Source organism: Rhodnius prolixus, unplaced genomic scaffold, assembly GCF_049639745.1.
Source record: "Rhodnius prolixus isolate KJV_2025 unplaced genomic scaffold, Rpr scaffold_2, whole genome shotgun sequence".
Taxonomy (NCBI): Eukaryota; Metazoa; Arthropoda; class Insecta; order Hemiptera; family Reduviidae; genus Rhodnius; species Rhodnius prolixus.
The window spans coordinates 46,938,150-46,966,058 of record NW_027411592.1 but is presented as its reverse complement, the minus strand read 5'-3'; the positions used below and the strand labels follow the sequence as shown (position 1 = coordinate 46,966,058).

The 27,909-nt window shown below is 33.3% G+C and overlaps 1 protein-coding gene and 2 long non-coding RNA genes across 6 annotated transcripts in view; 2 read left to right on the top strand and 1 right to left on the bottom strand.

The window, feature by feature from the left end:
* Positions 1-1,461, top strand: part of LOC141449780 (uncharacterized) — a 195,860-nt gene extending 194,399 nt beyond the window's left edge. Inside the window, exon 3 of the long non-coding RNA XR_012455690.1 lies at positions 607-1,461. This is a non-coding gene — a long non-coding RNA (uncharacterized lncRNA). The remainder of the gene's footprint in view (positions 1-606) is intronic.
* Positions 1,102-27,909, bottom strand: part of LOC141449766 (uncharacterized) — a 43,926-nt gene continuing 17,118 nt past the window's right edge. For both annotated transcript variants that reach the window (XM_074119502.1, XM_074119503.1), the window contains exons 2-20: positions 24,625-24,844; positions 23,910-24,090; positions 21,686-21,971; positions 21,325-21,416; positions 20,859-21,071; positions 20,031-20,213; positions 19,216-19,413; positions 18,991-19,127; positions 18,679-18,834; positions 18,226-18,406; positions 17,805-18,083; positions 5,819-17,676; positions 4,891-5,048; positions 3,979-4,178; positions 3,342-3,482; positions 3,034-3,239; positions 2,255-2,381; positions 1,984-2,156; positions 1,102-1,878 (exon numbers count right to left, since the gene is read on the bottom strand). In XM_074119502.1, the coding sequence (XP_073975603.1) occupies positions 1,732-1,878; positions 1,984-2,156; positions 2,255-2,381; positions 3,034-3,239; positions 3,342-3,482; positions 3,979-4,178; positions 4,891-5,048; positions 5,819-17,676; positions 17,805-18,083; positions 18,226-18,406; positions 18,679-18,834; positions 18,991-19,127; positions 19,216-19,413; positions 20,031-20,213; positions 20,859-21,071; positions 21,325-21,416; positions 21,686-21,971; positions 23,910-24,090; positions 24,625-24,844 (15,136 nt within the window). In that variant the 3' untranslated portion in view covers positions 1,102-1,731. The remainder of the gene's footprint in view (positions 1,879-1,983; positions 2,157-2,254; positions 2,382-3,033; positions 3,240-3,341; positions 3,483-3,978; positions 4,179-4,890; positions 5,049-5,818; positions 17,677-17,804; positions 18,084-18,225; positions 18,407-18,678; positions 18,835-18,990; positions 19,128-19,215; positions 19,414-20,030; positions 20,214-20,858; positions 21,072-21,324; positions 21,417-21,685; positions 21,972-23,909; positions 24,091-24,624; positions 24,845-27,909) is intronic.
* Positions 4,407-27,667, top strand: LOC141449778 (uncharacterized). 3 transcript variants are annotated; one of them, XR_012455686.1, is made up of 6 exons: positions 4,407-4,702; positions 21,135-21,426; positions 21,702-21,916; positions 24,203-24,322; positions 24,573-24,748; positions 25,016-27,667. It is a non-coding gene; the product is annotated as an uncharacterized lncRNA (long non-coding RNA). The 3 variants fall into 3 exon arrangements; XR_012455687.1 differs by lacking the exon at positions 24,203-24,322 and having other exon boundaries at positions 25,016-27,665; XR_012455688.1 differs by lacking the exons at positions 21,702-21,916; positions 24,203-24,322 and having other exon boundaries at positions 25,016-27,664.

Genomic DNA, 27,909 nt, shown 5'->3' with positions numbered 1-27,909 from the left:
AACCACCGCTACTGAGAAAAATCATTCTTTAATAAAATAATAGAATATTTAAAGTATAGCTTTAAGTTTGTTTAAAGAAAGCTCTTTATTTACTTATTTTTATATTTTGTATTTTGTGATTTGCAAATGTTTATCTAGCATCTATCCTAATGTAACAGTGTGACAATTTTACTTTAATAGTTTAAAAACAAATTTAATGTTAGTTTCATTGTTATTTCAATGAATAGAATTATTCATTCATTCAATCTAGTATTAACGAATAAAAAATAAAATGAAAGAGCGCGTAAGGATGTTGTTATATGAATGTAGCTGGAACTTTGATAAATTTGATGCCATAATTTTGTTTATGATCTGAAAGTAATTATTTTTTCGAGTGATTATAATTACTTTTCGGGAATGAGAATTTACATATATTAATAATGCCCATAATACATTCTAAGTTTTTGTGCGATCAAATAAGAACAAAAATTCCCAATCTTGTGCTAAATTGCATTAACAACTACGATATTTCTCCTTGTCTTCCCACAGCTTATCAGGAACATCACTCATTGAAATTATATTGGAATTGAATATTATAACATTTACGAGATGTCTTTTTCCTTACAGAAGCACCAGCGTCTTCTAGAGGCAAACAGCTGTATGCGGTAGGGCAAGTGTCAAGTGTTGACTAGAAGCATCAGGAGAGACTAAGTATCGCAAGTATTGGAATCTCCAATTGGGTATATTTGCTAGTTTATTCGAAATCAGATATCGAAAGTTCTTGAGCAACGATTTCGTGAAGAATATTATGTCTGTGTAAGTAATTGGATACACTACGTTTCTAATGTTTTAAGCGCGATCACTGCTCTTCTGAGCTGAAATCTGAGCTTTTTTGAAGCGTATAGAAAGGCCAACTAACGTAGTGCCTTCTGAGGTATTACGTGAATAGACAAAGAACAAATCACTTAGCTTATACTCATGCCTCTCTTCATGCGCATCATGTACGTCAATGCGATAAAAGAGGCAAGAAGAAAGTTTTCGTACACAAGAACTATTATGTTTCATGAAGTTCTATTACTGCTTCTAACTTTTGATCTTTGTAAAGTAATCAAAAAGTAGAAATATATTATATTTATATATTTATTTAAAAAATACCTTATACATTATAATCACTTTTTTTTCAGAACAATATACAATTGATAATTGAGTGAGCAGCTTTAAATTCATCACCTTAATCGAAAAAATATTTCTGACTTGCATTTTGTCTCTGTGTATGATTAATAATAATAATAAAATAAAAATAATAATGTTCTTTTATCAACCAATCACATCCACACGTTGAAAATCTATATTCTGCACTGCAAAAAAAAAAAAAACATACTCTGTGTCCTTGCTCTTTCAGAGACTAATATTAACTAAAATACTTTTAAACTTACTATAACAATTAAAAATGATCTTAAACAATTTAAATAGGAATTAATTCCTCAATAATTGATTAAACACAAAACTGCAATATATTTACAAGGGGAGAATATTTTTTTTTTTTTATGGAACCGACAAAGAAAAAAGTGCATTACTTTACTAAGATAAAAATTAAATTATGACGTAAAAAATCAACAGAAATATTGACAATGTTTGGACCTTTAATTGACTAGATATATATAAATATTTATATTACTTGATACAATTTTTGAAATTAAATGAAAAAAAAAATTAAATGTGCAGTAAAATAAAATTAAAAAAATAATAATGTTATCCATAGAACAGAGATGAATGGCTCCCTGCCAGAGTACTTGCACTTCTGTAAGCGTTGTAATGAATCTCTCTAAAGGAAGGATGAGGATCTCGTCGATCAAACCATCTTATCGGCGGTGACATTGATCGTGATCTATCTTGTACCTGTAAAGATTAAAATTATAGATACTTAGGCACTTATTTCTTTAGTTATTAAGTATATAATTCTTTTATACGACAAATAAAGTAAATGATTATTTATAACATCACCTGCAGAGTCACGAACGCTCTATCAGTTCCATAAACATTTCTAGCCTGAATGAAAAAGGTACCACAATCATCTCTAGTAATTCTCTTTAAAGTTAGTCTAAAATATTCACCGAATGATTCTTTTAGAGTTCTACAGCTGTTTGTTATATCTTTTATACCTTTCATCAGTGAAACTAAAGTAGAAATAAAAAATTATTACAATTTTGAAATAAAAACACATTTACGCTTAAAATCTTTAAGTTATACATATAATAGATTATTAATAACAAACCTCTAGGGCGTGGCTCGCCAGAAATATAACATGTTAGAGTCATATCTTCGCCACTATCAAGAATCATCCGGGATTGGGGTTTTACTTTGAAAAGCGCAGGCTTTTCGTGAGCTCTTCTTTCAACAACCTACAAATAAAGCAGTTAAAAGAAAAATTTGACTTTTTAAGCTTGACTTCAGCGATTTCAAATTGAGTACTCTAAAGCTCTCAAAAGAGACAGACAATCGCTTCGCAAGGTTAGAAAAGGAAGTATAAGGAAATGGAATAAGAAATGAATGTTCTAGAGATAAGATGCGAAAAAAATAACTAGAAATAATCCAGGATAGTTGTCAATGAATGCGGTATAGGTTTTACATGATTGATCAAATATGAATACTGAAAGGCAGTTGTGCAAGAGATGGATTATAGTACACACTGAACACTTACTGATAAGCGATAATCATTTTGAATATTCAAGCCAACTAACTAGCAAACATCTTGCCTGCCTTTTCTATCTTCCAAATACTCGTCCTGGTGAATACGAAGTTTTTTTTAATCTCAAAGCTTTTGATAGCAAAAAAAATTGTGGGGGGAATGCCTTGTGCCCTTTTTATTAAATAGGTCTTTGTTTCTAGAATTATCTATTCATATCTCAAACGCAATTGTAACTGATTATCACTTTTTCCTTTCTTTATCTCTTTCAAATCTTATCTTAAATTTTAGCATTTTTCAAATTCTTCTTCAACACAAAATTAATGTGCATCAATCAAGATAGAGCATGAAATAACTTTGTAAAATACCTGAACTGTAGTAGTTGTGTCTACCAATCCTTTCCACCGTCCACTGCCTCCTGACACTCTACAGGTGTAAACACCAGATTCTGCAGGAGTAGCGCCTTCAAGTAGCAAAGTGAAAAGTCCTTTATCCTCTAAGTAGTGTACCCTAGGAGCAACCCTTGGTATTGGAGTGCCTTCCCTCAACCATGTAACATTCGGCTGAGTACATCCTTGAAAATTTATGGCAGGAAGAACAGTTTATACTTTTAATTTTTTCCATTCTTATTTGATACTATAAACTGTGAGAAAAATTATGGATACAACATACATACCTGATACCTGAACATGTAAGGCTATAGTACCACCGGAAGGAACTACAGGGTCTGCAATTAAGCCAGTCACTCTTGGCATACCAATGTCAGGGCCTTTTACTGACAGGCATATTTCTTTCGGTAAAGAATCTGTTTCCAAATCTACATAAAAAAAGAAAAGAAAAAAAGCAACATTTTAAAATATTTGCATTGAATTGGGAACTAAATCTTGTAAAACGCTTATTTTTATTAATTTTAATAGATTTCAATCGTCAATGTAATTAATTTCTTTCATAATCTTAATTATCCATAAAAAGAAATATATGAATGATGCCATCGTACCAACTCTCTATAAAGAAACAATTTAACTTTTTAACTTTTTCAATAAAATTTAATCCCACTGCTGTAGATTGAAAAAAAGATCCACAGATGTTACGTCTGATCTTAGAAGATTGAAACGTTTGAAAAATGTCAAGTACAACATAATATAAATAATAATAATAATAATATCAAGATTAACTAAAAAATGGTATAATTTTTTCACTTTCTATTTTACCCTGTAGTCCATATCTAAAGGATCTTTTTCTTTTCAACAATGTAACATAATTTATTTTTAACGAAATATTTTAATATTTTTTTTTTATATAAACAGAATTACCATCATCTACATTTTCCCATGTTTTTTCTTCATTTTCATCTTCAGTGTCACTTTGTGGCATAGCTATGCGGACTGTTGCAGTTGTAGCAGAAATCTGACCATTTGGGTTTTTAACAACACAAGTATATTGACCTGCATCAGAGCTCATGGCTTCAATTATTTCAAGACTTGCTACTCCATAATCAAGAACAGTTGTATATCTAGCAAATAAAAAAAAAAAATGATGATTTCCTGATGATCAAAAACTATAATTATAATTATAGAGTATAGAAACAAACGTTTTTGAAAGGTATGTTCAAGAACATATGTATTACTCTTTCTCTTTAGGGAATTTACCAGATAAACTTGTTTAGAAGACACTTAGTAATGAATGTAGTAGAAAAGTAAGCAATATAAATGTGATTATATTTACAAATGGGGGGTGAAGTTGATCGCCTGCTCGTGGTGCCCCCTGCGTAATCTAAACGATCAACAGTGTACCTACCTGAATGGGTCAGAACATCAGACCGTTTCAGGAAGTGGGAGTTAAATTAAACTCCGAAAGTGTACAAGCAAGTATAGAGGCCTAAAGGAGGAAATCCCTCAATTACACTAGGAGATTGTGGGGCCAATCCCCCACATCTCCGAAATCAAACTGATTAGAAGAAACAAGAAAAGAAAAACCATATTCTCTCTGGATAGAGTCTGATGGCGTTTTTTCTGTCAAACCTCTGCGGTAGATGAGGTGAGGACTAAGTAAAGTACATTTACTTATATAAATATAATACATACTCTAATAATAAAGTAAAAAAAAAAAAACTCATCATGCTTAAGCCAATGATGTACAAACCAAAGTCATTTTGGACACACAGCCACTGCCTTTCACTAAGAATTATTAAGTTTAACCAAGTATCTCATTAAAAATTGAAATACCTGTCCGGATCAGTGTGTAGAGAAATAGAGGAACCATCTTTTAACCATTCTATGCGTGGCTCTGGATCTCCACCAATATTGCATGTTAATCTAATTTTGCCTCCATGAGTCACAGTTTTATCAACCAAACCATTACAAATGTATGCTCTCCTTTCACACTGGAAATACAAAATTGTGATAAATTAATTATAGTAATAGAAATGGTGACAAATAGATACATAATGATAGTGATAAGTGACAAGTTCTCTTGTTTAGCTTCCTTTCATCGCTCATTTCATGAATTTGCCTAAATAATAAATAAATAATTTATATCAAAATTCTTTTGTCACTTCTCATTAGTAAATAAATAATTTCGACTTCATTTTTATTTTTAAAAAATATTAAAAAGTAATTATACAATTTCATAAAAACAATTTGACGACGGATCAGCTCTAACTTATTTCTCAATTGGAAGTAATTTTCTCTCATTTTTTATTGGAACTGTGACTGAAGGGTGTAATAATCTAGTTAATTCCTTTTGTTGAGTTATTCCAGTCAATTTTATTTTTCTTTAATATTTAAATCAGAGGAAAATGTGAGAAAATGATTTGTGAGAAAAATTTCAAACATCTATTTTCCTGGAGTTAACTCACACTTCAGTTATATATCAACAATCCTACGGAGGGCTCGTTAATATAATCGTTAAATTAAATAAGTTATTATTTAAGAAGGAACCAAAAAATCTTTCTATTTGAATAATTTTGAGTGACATCTTTTCGTAACATTTACCTCGTCACTTTTAAGTCAATAGCCGTTAAGATAGCTTCTACAGCTTCCAACCCGAAGGAGTGAACTTTCAAGACCTGAGTACGTTCACTACCACTGAACTAATTCCTTTCTAATTATTGTTATAGTTATTATAAATAAGTTATTTTAAATTAGTGCTTACGTGTTCTATCCGGCCCGATTTCGTCCTAGTCATCGAAGAAAACAACCTAGTGGGTGTCGGTGGTCTATACCTTACAGAATGTAACTCATCAAAATGACGCTTACTGCTGCTTACTAAATTGCTCAAACTACACGAACTGTATGCATTTTTAGATAACTGAAGTGGGCTGGCAGATCTTCTTGATTTGTAAATATTTTGCAGAGAATGTAATGAACCGGGTAGGTGCGTTAATGAATGTAGTTCTGGACCGGGACTTATACTTCTTCGTGGACGATGATAGGCTTGTGGGCGTTCATAATCATCGATAGGAAACTCTAAATGTCTCCAGCTAATTTCTTTACTGCGGTCCCATGTATGCATAGTCAAATCTTGAGAACTACTGTTCGGTATATGTTGATAGCGCCTGAGATCTGCAGACGACGAGACACGATTGGTGTAATCAGTGTGAAAATAATCTGGCAACTCCACTACGGTAATTGCTCGCATCCTTTCCTCTGCTGTCGTCGTCTTCGTACTCACAGTAGCCTTATATTCAGTCTTTATTTCTGTATCAGCCTTTTCTTCCTTATTTCGTTCACTTTCAGTTTCAACTCTTACATCCTTTTCATCTCTTACACTTTTCATTCTTTCTGAGAACTCTAACTTACTTAAATTTAGCAATTTTGTTTTGCCGTCTACACCAGCATCTTTACCAATATTCTTTCCAACATCTTTTTCAAACTTCCTTTTGATGTCACCATTTGTTTCCAAATTTTCGTGTTTTATATCGTCTTGAACACGTTCTACTTGATCAGATAAGTTTTTGTCATGAATTGTCTTACTCTTAAAAGCAGCTGCTTCTTTTTTATCGGAAATTTTAGTAGTTTCAAAGACATCATCAAGTTTTGGTTCAATCAAATGTACAGGAGAAGTTTCTTCTCTTCGTAAGGCTGTGATTTCTTTAACAGAACGTTTTACCGCTTTATCCACTGAACGTTCAGATGTCTCTTTGTCTGGAGCTTGACCTTTGACAGAGGGAGAAATTTCTTTTTGAATCATTACAGTTTTTTCATCAACAGCAGGTGATTTTCCTTCTTCTCGCTTGGTTACCTCTTTAATAATCTGTTCTTCTTTCTTGGTATCTTTAACACTTGACTTAATCAATTCATCTTTTTCTTGACATAGTTCTGGTTTAATCTGTGAGTCTATCTTTTTAGCGTCATGAGATGTAACTTTTTGACTATTTGCACTTTTCTGCGCTACACTTGGATATACTTCTTTATCTCCTTCACTTTTGAGTTCATCTTTACTGAGAGAATCATTTTTCTGGACGACTTTGGCAGGAGATGTTTTCTCTTGTGTCGAGGAAATGTTTTCTTCAACGCTAGGCTTGATTTCTTTTTCCGTATGTCCTTTAGATTCGTTACTAAGAGAATCTTTCTTCTTAGCATCTTTGGCTAGAGATGTTTCCTTTTGTTTTTTGGAGATTTTTTCTTCATTAGTTGGTTTGGGCTCTTTACTCTTTAGTTCTTTCGAATCTTCAACTAGAGAATCGTTATTCTTAACAACTTTTGCATCAGAAGTTTCCTTTTCTTCCTTGGCGGTTTTCTCTACGATTGGTTTAATATCCTTACCCTCTTGCTCTTTGGATCCTTTAGCATGAGAATCTTTCTTCTTCGCGTCTTTGGCTGGAGATGTTTCCTTTTGTTTTTTGGAGATTTTTTCTTCATTAGTTGGTTTGGGCTCTTTACTCTTTAGTTCTTTCGAATCTTCTACTAGAGAATCGTTATTCTTAACATCTTTTGCATCAGAAGTTTCCTTTTCTGCCTTGCCGGTTTTCTCTAAGTTTGGTTTAATATCCTTACCTTCTTGCTCTTTGGATCCTTTAGCATGAGAATCTTTCTTCTTAGCATCTTTGGCTGGAGATGTTTCCTTTTGTCCCATTGCAGTTTTCTCTCCATCTTTTGGCTTAATTTCTTTATCCTCTTGTTTTTGGGATTCTTTAGCATGGAAATCTTTTTTCTTATCATCATTGCCTGGCGATGTCTCTTTTTCACCTTTGGTGGTTTTCGCGTCGTCGATTGGTTTAATCTCTTTACTAGCTTGTCCTGTGGATTCTTTAATAAGAGGTTCTTTCTTCTTAATATCTTTGTCAGAGAGAGTTTTCTTTTGCCCAACGTCGAATTTGTCTCCATTGCTTGGCACAATCTCTTTAACCTGAGAATCTTTCTTAGCATCTTTGGCTGGAGATGTTTCCTTTTGTATTTTGAAGATTTTCTCTTCATCTGTTGGTTTCACTTCTTTACCCTTTTGTCCTTTGGAATCTTCAACTAGAGAATCGTTCTTCTTAACGTCTTTAGTAGCAAAATTTTCATTTTCTCCCTTGGCAGTTTTATCTTTATCTGTTGTTTTAACATCTTTACCAGCTTGTTCTTGGGGTTCTTTAGCATGAGAATCTTTCTTCTTACCATCCTTCTCAGAAGGTGTTTTCTTTTGCTCAACGACAGATTTGTCTTTATCGCTTAGCCTAATCTCTTTTCCCTCTTGTTGAGATTTTTCCTTTTGCATTTTGGCGACTTTCTCTTCATCGTTTGTTTTGAGTTCTTTACTTTTTTGTTCTTTGGCATCTTCAACTAGAGAATCGTTTTTCTTACCATCTTTAGCAGCAGAAGTTTCCTTTTCGCTCTTGGTGGTTTTACCTTCATCGCTTTGTTTAATATCTCTATCTTGTTCTTTGGATTCTTTAGCATGAGAATCTTTTATCTTATCACCTTTGTCTGGAGATGTTTCTTGTTTACTCTCTGCAGTTTTCGCTTCGTCACTTGGTTTAATCTCTTTACCAGATTGTTCAGATGTTTTCTTTTGAATTTTGGTAATTTGCTCTACATCGCTTGTTTTTAGCTCTTTATCTTTTTGTCCTTTGGAATCTTCAACTAGCGAATCGTTCATCTTAACATCTTTAGCAACAGAAGTCTTCTTTTCTTTGTTGGCGGTTTTCTCTTCTTCGCTTGGTTTAATCTCTTTACTAGCTTGTCCTGTTGATTCTTTTACCACGTCTTTGTCTGGAGATGTTTTCTTTAATATCTCATCAGTTTTCTTCTCAAATTTTGACTTCAACTTTTTCTTATCTTCTTCTGTGCCAAGAGAATCTTTCTTGTTAGCATCTTTGGCAGGAGATGTTTCTTTTTGTTCTTTGGCGGTTTTTCCTTCTTCTCTTAGTTTTGGCTCTATACCCAGTATCCCAGTGGATTCTTTAACAATAGAATCTTTTTTCTGAACGTCTTTATCTGGAGATGTTTCCTTTAATCTCTTATCAGTTTTCACCTCAAATTTTGACTTCAACTTTTTCTCATCTTTTTCTTTAGATTCTTCTTTAATAAGAGAATCTGTCTTTTTATCATCTTTGGCAGGAGATGTTTCCTTTGGTTTCTTGGCGTTTTTCTCATCAGTAAGAGGCCTGCTTTCTTTTTCACCCTCTTCTTTGGACTTCTGTTTGTGAAGAGAAACTTTCTTCTTAGCAGTGTCATTTTCAGGGGATGTTCCTTTTCGTCCTTTGGCAGTTTGTTTTTGAACACTTGGCTTAACCTCGTTACTCTCCTGTTCTTGGAATTCTTCTTTACAAATAATCTCTTTTTTCTTAGCATCTATGAGTGAAGGTGTTTCTTTTTGATTTTGGGTAGTTTTCTCTTCACTTCTTGCGTTCATCTTTTTATCCTCCTCTATATTGGATTCTTCTTTCTTTTTTGTATCTTTGCCAGGAGATGTTTCTATTTGTCGCTTAGCAGTTTTCTCTTCAATAATTGGCGTAATCTCTCTATCCTTTTGTACTTTAGTTAAAGATTCTTCCTTTGGGGCGTCTTTGATTGGAGATATTTCTTTTTGTTTTTTTGCAGTTTTCTCTTCATCACTTGGCTTTATCTGAATAACTTCTTGACCTTTGAGTTCTTCTGCAACGAGAGAATCTTTTTTGCCAGCATCCTTTGCAGGAGATATTTCTTTTTGACTTTTGGCAGTTTTTATTTCTCCACTGGGCTTATCTTTTATATCCTCTTGTTTTTTGAGTTCTTCTTTAACTAAAGAATCTTTCCTTGTGACATCATCGGCTGGAGATGTTACTTTTTGCTTATTTCTGATTTCCCCTTCAACACTTATTTTGAACTCTTTCAACTTAGAACCATTTTCTGTTTGATTGTCAATTGTTTTCTTATCTGATTCGACTTTTTTGGGTTCTTCTCGTATAGTTCCTTTTTTATGGACGTCTTCTTTTTTCTTATCTTCTACATCTGGAGGAGTTGCTTCGTTTGTTTTACTGATTGATTTGCCTTGAATGGTAGGCTTATCTGATTTTTCGTGTTCGTGTTTTGATTCTTCTGTAAGAATTGAATCTTTGCTCTTTGCTTGCACGCTTTCGGTAGATATTTGTTTTTGCTTTTTTAATATTTGTTCTTCACTATTGATGCCGCGCTCCTCTATTAGTTCGCTTTCCTCTTTCTTTACGGTAGTTGCTTTATTAGCATCCTTGACAAGTGTGGTTGCTGCTTTTTGCCCTTCAGCCGCATTTTCTTCCCTGCTTGTCTTGGCTGCCCTCTCCTTTGCTTGTACAGTTTCTTCTTTGAGTAGAGATTCTTTTTGCATGGCAACATTGTCACTGGGGGAGGTTTCGCTTTGCTTTGTATCTGTTTTTTCCACGATAGCGAGCTCAGGTACTTTATCTCTATCTTTTCTTATTGGAATACCTTCATTGTCTGGAGATACTACGGTTATTTCTGAACTCGCGGCTAAATTTAATCCCAGAGAAGCATCCTTTATTTGTGCTACTTCTGCAGTTAAGGTAGAAGTGTTCAATTTGGAAGCTTCATTTAGAGCTATTTGTTCTTCTGTAATGACTACGGCTGTTGGTCGGTTATAAACTACTTCCTTAGCATATGTAACAGATTCTGATGCTTCTGAAATATCTGAAAATGTCTGATCTTCCTGAAGATTATGGCTCAAACTAGCTGCGTTTAATAGTAGTTCTGATTCCTTTACTAGAGCTTTTGTAGATTGGCTAACACTTGACATTTCGGATAATGTATTGTCAGTAGATTTAGTTATAATATCAACTACTTGGTGACATAACTTGAGCAATATAGATTGTTCACCTTCTGTTTCAAGAGTTTCTACAGCTTCCCTTAAAGCAGTTACAGTTTCAGATATTTCTGATACAACTTCTTCAAATTCTGGAGCTTCTTCTAGATTCTCCAGTTTTGCTTGTAACTGAAGTAATGGACGTTTCAATGTTTGACATTTCTCAGGAGTCTGAGACGCTATTAATGTTACAGCCTCTTTAAGTTCCTCTAGATCACTAGTGCTTTGATTTAACACACCTTCGTGGCAAATATTTGCGAAATTTAGTTTATATTCTCCCAAGGATTTAGCCATATTTTGCACAACATTAGCAGCCTTCTCTCTTTGCCCTTTTTCAGAGGCTTCTTTTATTTCTGCGATGGAACCTTGAATTTCAATGATAGACTGAAACAAAGGTTGAAGGGATTTGCTCTCATCTGTGGCTTTTTGAATTTTGGGATCAATAAATTGTACTATACGATCAACTTCGGCTAAAAAACCAATTTCCATTTTACTGGAAGTTGTTATAGCTTTTTCCAGTTGTAATAAACCCTTTTCCAATTCTCCAATAGCTGTATTAAACTGCTCCAAGTTATCAATAATTTGTGCTTCAGTTCGTGATAATGATGGTACTTTTATATCCAAGTTTGAGTCTGTTTTACTATCTGACTTTTCATTGGTACCTAAAATATTACTTTTTTCGTCAGCGAAGAAGATTTCCGCCTTTTGATCCTGTGACCTCTCTTGTTTAGTTAACTCCTTCGAAGCATCTTTTCCAGTTACCTTGTCTTCACTCAGACCAATTTTAGTGAGATCTTTTTTCTTGATAACTTTCTTTTCAGTTTCTTCTGATTTCAACTCTGAACTTTTAGCTTCTCCTACTAATTCCCGGCCGGTTTTACTTAAATCTTCATTCGACGTTTCAGATTTCTTTATTTGGCTATTATCTTTTGGTTCAGAGATTCTTAAAGATTCTGCAATCTTTGTCTCCTTCTTTATTATGGTTTCTGGAGCTTCTGTTAACGCCTCAGGTAGATTTAACTGCTTTTCATCTAAAATTGTGTTTATTCCTTCAACATTTTGTTTTGTTGGTACCAAAACTTTTGTTTTTGATTCTTTTAAATTATCCGGACTTTCACTTTCATCTTTCCCTAGAGTATTTTCTCCAAGTAACATCTCTTCTGTCATAGTTAGTTTTTCTCTTATTTCTGCTTGTTCTTTCTCAGCACTTTTTTCGCCTCGCTTTGAACTTCTTGCTCTGACTTCTTTAACATCCTTTGGCGCATTATCTTCTGATAATTTATTTTCAATTCCAGATGTCTCTACGATTGATTGAATAACCCCTTCTTTTTCATCAGGTCGATATTGAATAACAGGAACACATTCGGTTGCTTTATAGGTCCCTGAGTTAGAGATATCTTTAATAGAAGCAACATCGTTTGAAACCGAGGAAATATCAAAATATTTGAGTTCATTAAATGCAGTCAGTTGATCGACAGTAACTGCTCTCGCTTCTGTGAAATGTTCAATTTCCTGAGCCTTTGTGAAAGTATCAGATGATACTGAAAGATCTGAAATACTTTGCTCTTCTTGCAAACTGTGACGTAAAATAGCCGCATTTAATAAAGGATCCGTTTCAAACGTCATCGCTTTCGAAGCATGGTCAATGCTGGACATTTCAGATAAAGTATCATCTGCTGTTTTACTGATGAAATCAATTATCTGATGACATAATTGCATTAAAGGAGATTTTTCTCCTTCTGATTCAAGGATTTCCATTGCTTTTTTTAGTTCTTCAACTGGACCAGTGATTTCGCTCACAACTTCATCAAGTTCCGAGGCTGCATCAAGCTCGTCTAATCTCGCTTGCAATTGAACTAATGGATACTTTAATAAGTGAGAACCCATTGATGCCTGATTTGTCACCATTGCTACAGCCTCTTTTAATTCATCTAACTGACTAGGCGAGTGACTTATCATTATCTGATCATAAATAATAGCAACATTCGTTCTTAGATCTCTGATTGGTTTTGCAATACTTTGCAAGATATCCACAGTTTTTGCTTTTTCGTGACTGTCACACGCTACCTTCAACTCATGCACAGTATGCTGCATTTTTAATATAGGTTGCAAAATTGGACGAAGAATACTTTCATCTTTTTCTGTTTCTTGGACAGGTATTTCAACTTCTATCTCTCTCACATAGTTAACCAACCTTTCTATTACTTGGGACATAGATTCAGTCTCTAATTTGCCTGAACTAACAGCTGCTTTTTCCAATTGTACCAAACTGATTTCTAAATCATTGCTAGCTTCATTGAATTGTTCTATGTATTTAACTTCTTGCTCTGTAATATTCTGAAGTTTATTTGCTCTAGAAAGTTGTTCGTGAAGCTGGCGTAAAGGAGTAAGAACTGCTTGTAATTCTGGAAGTATTTGAGAGAGTCCTCCAGGATGAACGCAATCTTTAAGAGACTCGACAACTTGTGAAAGTTGTTGTATCGGTTTCATATTTCCTTCTTGCACTTTACTTAATTCAATTCTCATATTAGACAAGTAATCCATTAATTCATCTTCGTCTTGTCTGGTAGTTACACATTCGCCGAATTTCACCAAACTGTTTTCGAAACTATCCAGAAATTTTATTAATTTTTCTTTTTTAGGATTCATATTTACTGCAAAAGTAGGAAGTTGGGTTTGCATGAATCCTATGCTGGATACTATGCTTTTAATTATTGGAATGTCAACTGAAGAAATAAGAGTATCATAACTGAATAGTTTTTCAAATTCTTTTTCTTGTTCAGTTTTTTCACTTAATTTAATAGCTGTAATTAATGATTTGTTTATTTGTTGCAGCTTTTCTGCTATTTCTTCAATTTCTGGATTAGTTATTTCTAATGCATGGATAATTTTTTCTTCTATATCTTTAATTGGAGAGCATATCATATGCGCTTTGTCAAGAAGTTCGCCAGTTGCTCCGGTTGCCAAATCTTCTGCCATTCCTAATAACATGGTTATTTCTAAGGAAACATCGGCCAATGCTGTTTCACTTACCGTTTCCGCTAACCTCCCACTTTTCTTTAGCTTCCCAAAAGATGATTCAAGACAGTCAACACTTTCTAAGATTTCACCTATCACACAAACTTCCGGCTCTTCTTGAACTGGCAAAGTCTCCATTTTATTTTCGTTTTTATTAGCCAACAATTCTTCTCCTATATTAATTACAGTAAGGGCTATTTGACAAGCTTTCTTCATTACATCTCCTGAATCCATACCTCTGGCAATGTCTTTCAGATCTTCCTCCAATGACTCAACTTTAGCTAGAACAAATTTCACTCTTGCAGAATCGGTTGCACCTTCTTGTGCGAGATTATCTACAACCCTCTGTACACTTTTGACGTCGTTAGTTACTAATTCTAGTATAATCTGATCATTTTTATCGAATGTGTGGGTTGCAACAATATTATTAAGATTCTTTGCAAGAGTGTCAACATATTGTTTAAGAGCTTCTAAGCCACGTGGTAGACTGCCAGCGAGTGTAAATTCATCTAGTTCATTGAGTTGTCCATGAAAACTGGTCATCGCTGCTGATAACTGCTCAATGGCTATTAAAGTTGATTTATTTCTTTCTGTAATCATACTTTTACCGCCTTCGATCAACAATTGCATCGATTGTTCTATTGCAGCCTTTAAATCATGGATAACATCCTGTATTAAAACTAGAGACTTTCTTTTTCCGGGTTCCAACGAAACTGCTAGATCATCAGCTTGTGAGCACATGTTACCTAATTGTTCACTAGCTGTCTTGAGGATCTTTTCCATTTTCAGCCGAACATCGTTTATTTTACCTTCTTTTCCTAACCATGTATTGGTGTCGTCAACAGCATTTTCTAGTTTATCGATGGTATGTCCTAATGACTCTAGAATATTAAGTACCTCCTGAGAACCAAGCTTCTGAATTTTATATTCTGATATAGTGGCAGCAACTCTTCTTGAAGAATCTCTTAAAGAAGTTAAGGCCCTATCGGCTTTAATTAGAGCTTTGTTTGAGGTTCTTTGAATTTCTGTAAACCGCCCTTTTAATACTTGTAACGGCTGAATCAATGATTGAAGTGTCTCAATGTTAGACTCAATTGTAGAAGGTTCGTCACCATATTCAAAAGAACTTTGATCTTGCATTATTAGGATGCTCCTTCTTAGTTCTCGAATTGCTTGACGAAATTCAGAATTCGCGCCCTCTTTAGCAGCTGGTTCATCTAATCCACTTTCTATTTCTAGTAGGACTGTTTGAAGCGCTTTAAATGGTTCTTCCATTTGTTTAAGTAAATCTGTATTCACAGTTTCTTTGCCTTTCTTGTCAACGGTCTGCAATATATTTTCTAAGCTAGTTAATACTTGAGTAAGAGGTTTCTGCAGCATAGTTGATATACTTTCCACTAGAGTAAAGTCCGTTTTAAGAGTAGAGGAGACATCCCTTAGATCCCTAACACATCTAGAAAGGATTTTTAGTCCTCTGAAAGGATCACCTTGGCCAAGAATGGCTCCTTCAGTCTTTATTATATTAGAACATAAAGTTCCGAAGGGTTCGTTGAGTTCTTTTAAAGCAAAAAGCACAAATCTGATATGCATTGGATCCTCTGGAGATTTACACATGACAGTCTCATGAAAAGAAGAGATACAGTTCTGAACAGATTCCAATGGTTGGATTAACGACTTGAGAGCTATTTGTTCTGGATTTTCTTCGTTTCCAAATTGATCAGCTTCGATTTCATGTTGTAAAATTGAAAATTCAGACCTAATTGACTGCAAAGGTTTACTTAGTTCTTGAGCAATATTATAAACATCTTCATAAGTTAAAGCTTCAGCGTTTAGATTCTTTTCGATTGTGCGGAGATTTTTTTGTAAATCTTCTATTGGCTTCGTAATAGCAGGTAGTTTTGATATAAGCCCTCTTTCAGTGTCGCCAACAGCCACTCCTTTCTCTATTGTTTCAATACAGCGAAGGATTACTGCAAGGGAATTGTCTAACTTTCTAACAACAGGAGCTCCTTGCTTTGGTAAGTTCTCAAGGAATCCTTCACCACCGCTAGTTATATCTAATTCAGAAACAATTTTCATTAAATTTTCCAAAGGTGGTACCAAAAATTCAACAGCAGTATGAGCCGATAAATTTTCTACTAATTTAATGGTAGTTTCTAACTCATCCATTGGAACCGATATCTTGTATAATACTGGGATTCCCGCACCACGAATGGCTTTATGACTCCTAAGCATGTTTACGTTTTCCAATAAAATAAGACTAGTTTTCAAAGTTTCCAGCGGTTTCAGAAGAAATTCTACCACTTTTGCACTGGGGACTATGCCAAGTTGATTGTCCTCAACTATAACAGCTATACATTTTGAAGTGATTGCTGCCAGATGTTTTAATGGCTTTACAAAATCTCCAACCGATTTTAATATATCCACGATTTCTTTATCGTCTTCAACATTAGCTCTTCTTCGGAAATCAGTAGCCAATGATAACAATTTGTCATAATATGTTTCTAACTCATCATTAGCTTTTTCTTCAAGGGCATGTAACTCATGAGATAACTTGTCATGAATTTTTGTATCACTAGGCACAGACTGCTGTCTTTCAATAATTTTTGTTAATGTTTCTTGCACTTCTTCTACTGACTTGTTGTAGTGTTCTTCAGTCCGAGCTTGAGCTGCTTGTTGAATGAGAGTCATTTCGCGATTAAGTTCCTGAAGAGGGCCGGTCACTGATGCAAGGATTGTAGGTAATGAACTCCTCTCCAATAAGGCAAAGTTTTTTTGTAATTCAGTAATTGGTTCCACTAAAGTTTGAAGAACTTCAGAAGTGCAGTGACCAGCTGGAATATCAGTCATTTTTGCTTCTACTAATTCAATGCTTTTTTGTACATCAGATAAAGGCTGAGCTATAGATTCAAGTAGATCATGCGCTGAATGCATTTCAGCGCTAGAATCTGAAGCGACAACAGCTAAATTTTTCTGTATTTCGTGTAATGATTGAGCTAATGATTCTAGCGCTGACATTTCACTTTTATCAAATGCACTGTCTTCAGCTGTATCAAATGTACCTTCATCTTCCGTTAAAGATTTTTTAGAATCTATTGAAGCTCCAGCTAGAGTTTTCACAGCTGAATACATTGATTCATTTTCCGAAGTTTGGGCAACACCAGTTTCTGGTGAACATTTACCCAAATCTTCGTGACAGCTTTTGAATTCTTCTTTAGTTTTACGATTTTCAAATTCATATAGTGAATCATCCTCTAATTCTGATTCAGTCCTTCTTCTTTGAAATTGCTGTTCGCTTTGAATTTTACTAAGATTTTTTCTTCTTTCAAATTCCTGCAATGAATCGTCTTCTTTTTCAGAATCTGATGATTTCTTTTTCGCCCTTCGTTTGACTGGAGGTTCATTATTTTCTTCAATTGCTTCATCTTGCACAGATTTATGTTTAGCACGAGGTGGCTTTATTGGAGGTGCACTTTCCATTAGTTCATCTAGAATCTCTACGGGTGCCGCTTCGTCAGGCGACAGATTTGAAATAGCTGCTTCTTCCAACATTGAAAATTCATCATCAACATCCATGTCAGTTCTTAAGTCATCTTCAATTACTCGTGGTGACATAGGTGCCGTAGTGAAGTACTCTGGGCTCACATCGATCACTACAGCTTCCATCATCAGTTTACCAGACGTTGAACTTTCCTTTGTAAATCTCATTGGAGGTAGTTCAACCACATTATGCTCTAAAACACATTCAACAATTCGTAAGACAGTTTAGTTTGAATTTAAATTACAACAGAAACTAATCTTCATTATTATCAAAATGAAAAATAAAATAAATATTGTTTAGTCGAAAAATAGTAAAGATTACCTGAAACATGCTCGGAAATTTGATCTGCGTACATTTCAACGATTTGTAAAGCTTCCTCTTCAGTAAGATCTGGAGTTTCGTACAAAGATACTGATACTTCCTTGCCATCAAATGAGAAAGAAATTTCCTCCGCCCGATCATCAATCGTGGTTGATTTGTCAGTATCATGTAACTGAGAAGTTCTTTCTTCATGAATTGTTGATAAGGATCTATCATGAGTAAGTACCTGGCCCCGTCCAGCAACATCTGCAGTACCATCAGGTACTTTTTGTCCTTTATCTACAAAATTAAAAAGTACATTTCATTTTATCAGATTATAATGCCATCCAATGTACGTAAATTTAAAATAGGTAACTTTCAATAATAATTTAAATGGTATTTTTTTAAAAAAATAACTATTTTGAATTCATATCAACTTTACCTTCAAACCCAAGCAATGAAGCAGAACTGGAGACAGTACCCATGCAATTTTGTGCAAGACAGGTATATGTTCCTAGGCAACAAGTTCCATCTTGGCCAGATATTATTCTATGGATATCACCAGGTTTCAATTCTTTGCCATCTTTGTACCACTTCAGTTTTGGCTGGGGTACACCTATTACCTATCAAAGTTAAAATGCAATCTTAAAAATGGAATAATCAAATTTTCCTGGAAGCTATGTATACTTATCAAAATGACTAAAAGTCTAATGATTTAAAAAAAAATCCTTTAAAGTATAAAAATGCCGACAATAAAATTAGATTTCTTAAAAAGAAATACCATAAAATTATTAAATACTTTATTGTCTCTGTTTTGAATGGCTAAATGAAATGTATAGTTAATTTTCCGTCTCTAAAAATAAATTTATCAACGTAACATGAAGTCATTTCTTACCTTACATTCAAGGTTCACTGCTCCTTCTTCAGATAGCACAGCTTTAAGATCCTCTAAAAATTTAGGTTTCTTATAATGTCGAGGAATATTCAACTTAAGAAAACATGATGTAATACTTTGACCAAAATCATTCGTTGCTACGCACTTCCATTCAGCCTGTATTAAGAAAACTATTAAGCAATGAGACATTACCAAAATTATGAATAATTTTAAATTTAAAATTAATAAATTCAAAAATAAGATAATGGATTTTTCTAAAAATGTTTGACTAAAAATATTAGCAAAAAAAAATGGTTATATAATTTAGATTACTTGATCAGGAAATTCTAATTTATTTATAGTTAGATGATAAAACCCAAGTTTTTCTTTTTCCAACTTAATTCTGTCATTATTTTCTATTATTTCTTCATCTCTAAACCAAAGTACAGTAGGTTCCGGAAAAACGCTCACTGGAATATAAAACAGCAAATAATCATTTCTTTCTTTAAAAAAAAAAAATATTAGATTATAAAAAGGCAATTTTCGATTTCTAATTACCTTGGACAGTAAATTTGTGATTCTCACTTATCTTAGCCTCAATACTTTTAAGTCCTTGTATAAATCTTGGAGGTAATTGTTCAGATGTTAGCTGAAGCCTTTCTTCTTCAGATAGTTGACTTTTTATATCCTCTAGAGTAAGCTCAGCGCTGCTCTCTGCTTCACCCATACAATTTCTCGCAATACAGCAGTAAGAGCCTAGATTCATAATAGTTTTTACCAATACTAAAAGTTATTATCGTATTTCTGCTTTTACGACAAATGAGCAAATTCCAGGAATGTTATGAAAAAGAAACAGAATCATATTGTGAGTGAAGAAGGATCTGTGTTGAAGATTATGACGTGAGAAACAAGAACTTTGCTGGATTTGGTATGAGAATAAAGAATTTAGAGGACGGACAGAGTAGGCACGTTCATATGGCAGTTAAGTTCATTCGCATCAAGGAAAAAAGATAGAAAGAAAACTGGGATGCTAGGATACTAAAATAAGACAGTCTGCTCGCTTTACAGAGTTTAGCTTTAGCTTATCCTCATGGGAGATGATCACATCTCTGAAGAATTCGGTTCAGCAGCACTCTTACTTACAATCAGCTTGAGAAGCTGTTCATAGATTTAATAATAGATTTGGGCTTAAGCCAGCTAGAAATGCTCTTTATAGGGAGGTGATAAGACAAGCCCTACGATTAAGAATCTTCCCTCGAACGACTCCGTCAAAAACTAATAACTTGAACAAGAGCTATTCATTTCAAACACCAATTCACTTTCATTACATTTTAATTTCATTAAAAAACACATTTCATAAAAATTATCTTTACCAAGAGAATTTGTTCCAGTCAGCTGATAAACGTCTCCCGGTTTGAGTTCTTGTCCATCTTTGAACCAAGAGAGGTGTGGAGTAGGATATCCAACTACTTTACATTCAAAAGATACTAAACCTTCCTCTGTTAAGATAGCCTTTAAACTTTCTAGAAATTTGGGTTTTCGATAGTTCTTTGGGACTGAAAATAATAGTAATAATAATAATAACAATAGTAATAATTAGTAATCATAGTAATAATAATAATAACGCAAATACATTTTACTCACAATACTCTCTCTATAGCATGAATGAAGATTATTAATACAATTATAAGTCATTTTAAAAAGGTCGTGAAATGCATTTTAATGACACATATATAAGATCGGTTTCATTGAATTATGTAAATAAAAATTTCTGTCAAGTAATGCCTATTTTTCAGGTTCAGGCTTTACGCCCTTCTACCGTACATGTTCAAGAATAAAGTGGATTCAAACAAATGTTACTTAAGTCAAAGCCTAGACCGGGAGTCGATACAGTGTCATAATATAGCTTTGCGGTCCTCGCCTGTGTCCGCTCGTCTACAATACAGCCTCAAATTTAGATAACATTACAGTGTAATTTTGTAATATTTTAGTCACGAAACGTTTTGTTTTTTAGGTGTAAGTCTCGAAAGATCTTCCTTGAATATGGTCATGATTTGTCAGGGGTTGTTGGGCAATCGAGAGAGTGAAATAAAATAAAATACTTGACAAATAAATTTTGGCAAAGAAGTTGACAGCAAAATGCAACATTTTGCAAAAACAGCTAACCAACTTTCTTGAATATACAAATTATTTTTACTTACAATTTACTGAAATAGTACACGTTGTCATTGACTTGACCCCTTGCTTGCTACTGGCAACACACTTCCATTGTCCGTTATCTTCTGCTGAGACAGAGTTAATTCTTAAACTGTAAATGCCAGCTCCATCTTCCATGATATGTAATCTTTCAGATTCTACAGCTTCTCCTTTAGGGCTGTACCATGATACTTGTTCAGGCCAAGGAGGAACATTCACTAGAATCATTATATTTTTTAACGATTATTTAATCATATATTTTTGATAACTTCTTTTTGTAGAGCCAGAGATATAAATAGAAATGCAAAGAAAAATCTGCTGAAATGTAAACTCAGACCCCGTTATTAAAAAATTAGTAACAATTCATCTGCATCATTGAGTTTCTGTTGTTTATTAAATTGCTTTATATAAACCTAATTTATGTCATACCGAGACAAAGCAGAAGCAGTTGTGAAATGTTTATTAACAGACCTTTGCATTCAAGTGTGATCGTTGCTCCTATTTTGACTCTCTCGTTTCGAAGTTCTCTAATAAATGCAGGTTTCGGACCAGAAGGGAGAAAACTAAAACAAAGTAAGTTTAACTTCAATTAGTTTTCAATAATATTAATTTATGGAGACAGTAATTACAGATCAAACCATTTATATACATATATATTTATGTATATATGGTTATACATACATATATATATATATATTTGGGATCAAATGCAGAAAATAGTGCATTTATACTACCAAAAAAAAATCCTAACATGACTGACAGCAATTACTTCTTAAACGAAATAAAGTTTACATTTAAAATAATATGTATTTTTAATTATGGTTCTATTTACCTTTGTCCTTCTGTAGGAGCTCCATCAATATGCACAATAGATGTAGACTTGGCCGAGCCCATACAGTTGGTAGCTAGGCAAGTATATGTACCAAGAGAACTGGGATCAGTCTGGGTATGCGAAAGTGCTAACACATCTCCAGCTTTTATTTCTGAATCTCCTTTAAACCATCGTAGACCCGGGGTGGGCACTCCGACCACTTTACATTCTAAAGAGACCGTACCCTGTGCAGTAAGTACGGCCCGTAAAGGCTCAACAAATTCAGGCTCCTTGTACGCTTTAGGCACTGTAATAAATATTAGTACTCTTTTACAAAAATTATCATCTTCTTATAGGTTATATTAAATTACCGAATACTACAAACCAGTTCACCGTATTTATTTGAAATACGAGTGTTTACATAGTAACTATCTCTAAATTTATTGATTTTTATTTTACCTTTCTCAACGTAAAAATTCCACTATTTTGACAAACTGCAAGTTCGATTTTATGTTTTATTGGGGATTAAGAAAATAATATTAGGCTAATATTATTAAACATTTAATTAATCTCATGAAGAGAACTGTTTTCATTGAACGTGCTAAACTATTCGCTATTGTTTCTTTATTGTTTTCTAGGTAGTAAGATATGTTTCGGAAGTTTTCTAAACATTTAAGATATTTTAAGATTCATATTTTCGTTCAAGAAGAGTGCTCTAACAATGGTGTATCAGGGGTAAGGCAAACGATACCAATGTTTTGGACCTTTATTGTACTATTTGCAAAGTACGATACAAAAATGATTGTGCAATATATGGATGACGATCAGAGCTCACCATAAAGTAATAAATATCATCGCGATATTAAGAACTTCATGAATCATTTTTGGCTACACATTTCTAAATATGCTCATAAAAAGTTTTACAACTTACAGAGTTAAAATAATTTATATTTGGGATCTCTTGGAATAAATAAAAACAAAATAAACAGCAGTTAAAAAAATACTTTATTTGGAAGTAGATGAAATATTTCTACTGAAAATGGCCCAGTTGAAGTTCAGTGACTTCTTTTGTGGGGAGGAATGCAGTAAGAACAATAGTTCTCTAAACTTAGACTATTTCCTGTCCTCTTGGTGATCGTCCAATTTCTCGGATATCTTTTACAAAGTAGGTAATTTTAAATGTTTAACTACGACATAAATTGCAGGGTTGATTTACTATGGGAATAATTTTAGTTTTAAAAAATATGTTTTTTGAGCTTGTTTCGTAGAACATTTGGTATCAATCGTAAATTCCTCATGTGCATTTGCTTCTTGAATTTTTGAAAGTTAACATTTCTATTCAACGGAATAATTAAATAAATAAAATATACCAATACATATTTATAAGATATGTGAAGAATTTCTTTTTCAATAAATTATCTACGAAAATGTTTTTCATTTGTTACTGTCCGATTGGTACGAGTGATTTTGGAAAATAATGATGAAAATTATTTACTGGCTTTTAAAAATAGGATTAGATTTGTACTTTGCAGATAAATAATTTACTGTCAAAGCTAATTTAAAAATAGTAGGCAAGTTATTGGGTGCAAGGATCAGCTTCATCTGATACCATGGTGTGGATGTTGATGAGGAACTAACTCTTTACTCCACACAATGTGAAGAGAATGAAGACCTGGTTCGTGCACTCTTTTGCTCCTATCTAGAGAATGAAAATAAACGCCATCAACAGCTTTACTGAATAAGTTGGTGATGATGCCTGCGAACTTATATGAATGCTTGCCTCTCCTGGGACATCACTTGTCTGACGAATATTTGCTGGGCTTCAAATAGTTCAAAATACATTTTTGACCGCGTTCACAGCAATAACATACACATAAAACTTTTTCATTAAGTTTTTAAATTAAAAACAGTGGAAAAATCTTTTGTTCTTTGAGTGAGTTTTTTTTTTAATTTGCCTCAAAGTTGTATTTTATTTTTTAAAAATTAGCCCCCCCCCTTTTGGGTATTAAAGATCAACAGAGCTAATTTGAGAATTGAGAGCCACATCGATGCATGCTTGGATTTTTCTTTTATTCTTAAATATTAGTGAAATAATGGAATCAATTTATCAATTATTTGAAGGATATTGTAATATTTAACTCAAATTACTATCTGTCTACCTAAATAACGGTTTTATCTTAAATTTTAAATGAGTAAATCTTGATGTTTAGTCTTATAAATAAATAAGTGTAAACCACAGGTTCACCTATGAGCGAGAGTTGTGCTGCCGAAGTAGTGGCGCCAAATGAATTAGTTACTCGAACTCTCCAGACTCCGCTGTCTTCTAATGTTACAGGTGATATGTCAATGCAATGAAACTGTCCTTCAGTAACAAGTCTAACGTGATCATCCTCTTCAACTGCTACTCCATCTTTTTCCCATTTCACCTGCAATGGGATCAATGGGATTTGTATTAAAAAAAATTTTTTTTAAATATATAAAAATTAAGATCAAACAAAAACAAAATAGAATGAATATTCAGTCAACATTTTTAAACAGATTTAAACGACAAATTTCCTTAATCGTATTGACGGGCCCATGAAGTTACAGCAAAAAAGCAACAGCCTGGACCATTTATGACTCCAACAATCCCATCGAGATGGATAACAACCTCAAATGGTAAACCCTCTTTAGACATTCTACAATCTGACTACACATAATTCCAGCTTTCTAGCCGTATTTAGTAAGGAGATATAAGGTGATAAAGTTTGGGAGATTTGCATTTCCTTCATATTTAGAATTTCTGTACCTCCTGTCCTATAGATATTTCTTTGCGGAAATATGTACAATTATATTACCAGTATTTATAGGTAATGTAACCAAACATCTGTGAGTATTTTAATTAAACAAACTTATATGCCTTTTTCAGATCTTGATTTTCCTTGAAAGTACAAAGTGTACTGCTTGCAACATATACTTACATTGACTGGTGTGGCTGAGATGACTTCAACAAGAAAACGTGTTCTTGTACCGACCTTAACCGACAAGTCGGATAATCTCCTGGCAAGTTGAGGTCTGCTGCCTGCAGTTGGAACCACAGGGGAGGTAGTATTTCTGCCAATACATTCATGATGGTTGTTCACCACAATGTCTTCTCTGCCATCCCTCCCATTGCCCAACATTCTATCACGCCACCTAGACCTAAAACAGAAGAAAACTTATTAAAATATTAGTTCTATTATAAGATTTTTTCTTATAAAGTGTGTTTCCAATAAAACTACAAACTACAAATCAATAAACGCAATTCATTAAAGAATCCAAATTGTGGCTTGAATTAATTAGAGATGTTATAGATTCAGTTTTGATTTTCAGGGTGAACGATCGTGTTTGGTACCTTCTTTCTGCAGAATGTTATGGATCAAATGTTACGAAATTTGTGAAACTCTCTGGTCAAGAACGGGAAAGAAATTTCACCAAAGACAACTATCCTATGATTAGAAGAGTAGAACATATTGGAAAATGGAAATAAGTGATAATAAAATTCTATTCATTAGCGAAAAATCTAAGGCTCCGCGCATATCTAGGAAGAAGAGCAAATATAAGATTTGATTATTTGTAAGGATCATAATTGAATGTGATAGGGGAGTTCAAGTATTTGGGAATGGTATTGGATGCCCAAAATGTCATGGAACGAAAGCGTTGACAAATAGTGACTTTTCAAGTCAGCCTAAATTCACTGAGGATAACGGAGAGTGAAAAAACTAAATGTCACATTTAGCTGAAATGCAAGTCTTTACAGAAGACTATCCCTAAGATTGAGAAATACACACGAATGAAAGAGAACGTTCAATTAAGTTTTGCGGTATACGGGTGAGGAGACGTTCACTAAGCGAAGTTATTATATTATTGAAAACCATGGAGTAGATTAAAGTAGTCGATGATACCAAGATTCTTTCCTTCAAGTTGATCACTGATTTTCGCCTGACAATAAAATGTATCAAACATTGTTGCAACCATTCATGTAGATGAATTATCGCCATAGAAATAACAGGGATTTGTAGAACCTAAAGAAAATTTTTACTAAAATCATTGTTTAAAAAATAGTTGCAAATTATAATTTACAAACAGGTTTGCACATAGTTGGTGGCATTTTAAATCTAAAATGCCAAAGAAAATTTATTTACTTGGTTCTAATACTGACTTGTAATTCTTTGTATTATTTTTTGAAATAATGGAACATAAAATTAATCTTCATACACTTTTTTTTTTGAGGAAGTGTGCTGAACACAAACACTATTTTATAAATCAGATACGTCAAACCTAGGTAACTAGCAGGTGGGGGATCATGCTAAATGTTATAACGATTTGATTTATAATTAGATTAGTGAACAGTTGCTTCTGGCAAACAGCTCATTCAATCTTTTTATATGTAGACTCACTTTTTACCTACAGTTTTGTTATACTTCAAAAAATACCTCACATTTAATTTACAGTCTAATTTTTGTAATGATCTGGTAGCGTTTTATCTCAACAAAAGATGCAAGAGGTGTTTTTTCTAATTATATTGTAGAAATCCAGTTAAAAAAAAAAAAGAAAGATTAACCTAAGGTGTTTAAAAAGATGTAAACTTTTATTATCTTCTAAAACTGCTGTAAAATTCCGAAGTGAAAATTATTAGGACACAACTATCTAGAATGTATAAGTTCCTACTTCTGAGATTCATGGTTTGTTGACAAAACACCTCTGCTTTCTTAATTTTATAAAACTTTTCGGTCTAATAAGGCCATCAACAGCGTTTTATTCCGCTGAGGAAGAGTATCTCGAGCCATGTTATACATGAATTTCCTTGATTGGTGAGGATGGTACGGATTCGATTAGTTACAAAACCCGACTAGGCTTGATAATTTGCTTTAAAAAAAAAAAAATTATTAGGCCAAAACAGTCTATAAAAATGTAGAAAACATAAAGGAGTTTCTTCTATGAATTCCTAATATCATCACCAATCAAATAAATATTAAACTTACAACTCATGGTTGACAGCTGAATTCAGCTTCTTTGATTGCCTGATGTATCCAAGAGTTGAACGTTTTCAGCAAAAAGTCATACAAAAATTAAATTTAGAAGCCGTATTTAAACAATATTTCATTTATTATTTGTAAATTAATTAAAATTAATATTGGTCATTCAAGATTTAACATCTCTGAGGTACGAGTAATATAATTGGTTGAAGCAAACAAAACGTTTTTTTTTGCTCGATCTTAATGATGGATTATATATGTGGGCATCAATAAATGGGCATTAAAAAAATTATTATTTAATCGGATCATTTAGGTAAATAAATGTGACATTTAGAGTTAATTTTCTATTTAACTTTAAGATTTCGAACTGATTCAGACATTGCATACGTTAGATATGGGTACAGTTTGAAAACTTCGAAGCTCATCTTACAATTAAGAGAGTATGTCAGCAATTTGCGTCTGATATTTCATCTTTAGTTCGTTGTATTTTTTTTTCCACTCGATTGAAATTATTTACAGCCTAGGATAAAACGTATGATACAAATTTCTGTCCCTAAGTGCTTATGTTGGAGTTCTGTAAGATTTGTTACTCAGAATGTTAATTACTGACGAATTAGAATTATATTCTATTTCAATAAACTAAATTAAGAGCAAGAGCTTTATTAAAAGTCATTAGAGCATTTCTTTTTTAAATTGAAATAACCTTTAAATAAACGAATTGATTAAACTAGTTAAGCGATTTTATGAAATCTTTGTCAGTGTTGTTTGAATTGAAAATTTCATGCGGATAAAAGATTTAAATTATTCATTTAAAAAAATAATTGTTCTGACGCCACTCAATAAATCACTGAATAGACTGCAGACTTTCAGCTTAAATAATCTAACTAAAGGATTGATAATTTGTTACTGTTGTTGAATTTTATGTCACTTTGTCGAACCTCTAGTATGTGTAATAAATGCTTTTTATTTTGTAATTTTGTAAACGCTTTTGGAAGGGAGATAGAAGAGTGGCCCAACCCTATTAAGTATGAAGTTGCTACTACGCTAAACAATAAGAAATAAAATGCTCTTTAGTCCTTCAAAGTACAAAAATGCTACACAATAGTGGAAGAGAGTACATGAAAATACTTTTACAAATATTTGTACTGGAATCTCCATATTAATCAAGCAACTGGACGTACTTAATATTTTTAAAATGTCCTCATCTTGTTCATAGAGTTTAGACAAAATCTAAGGATAGAAAGTTTT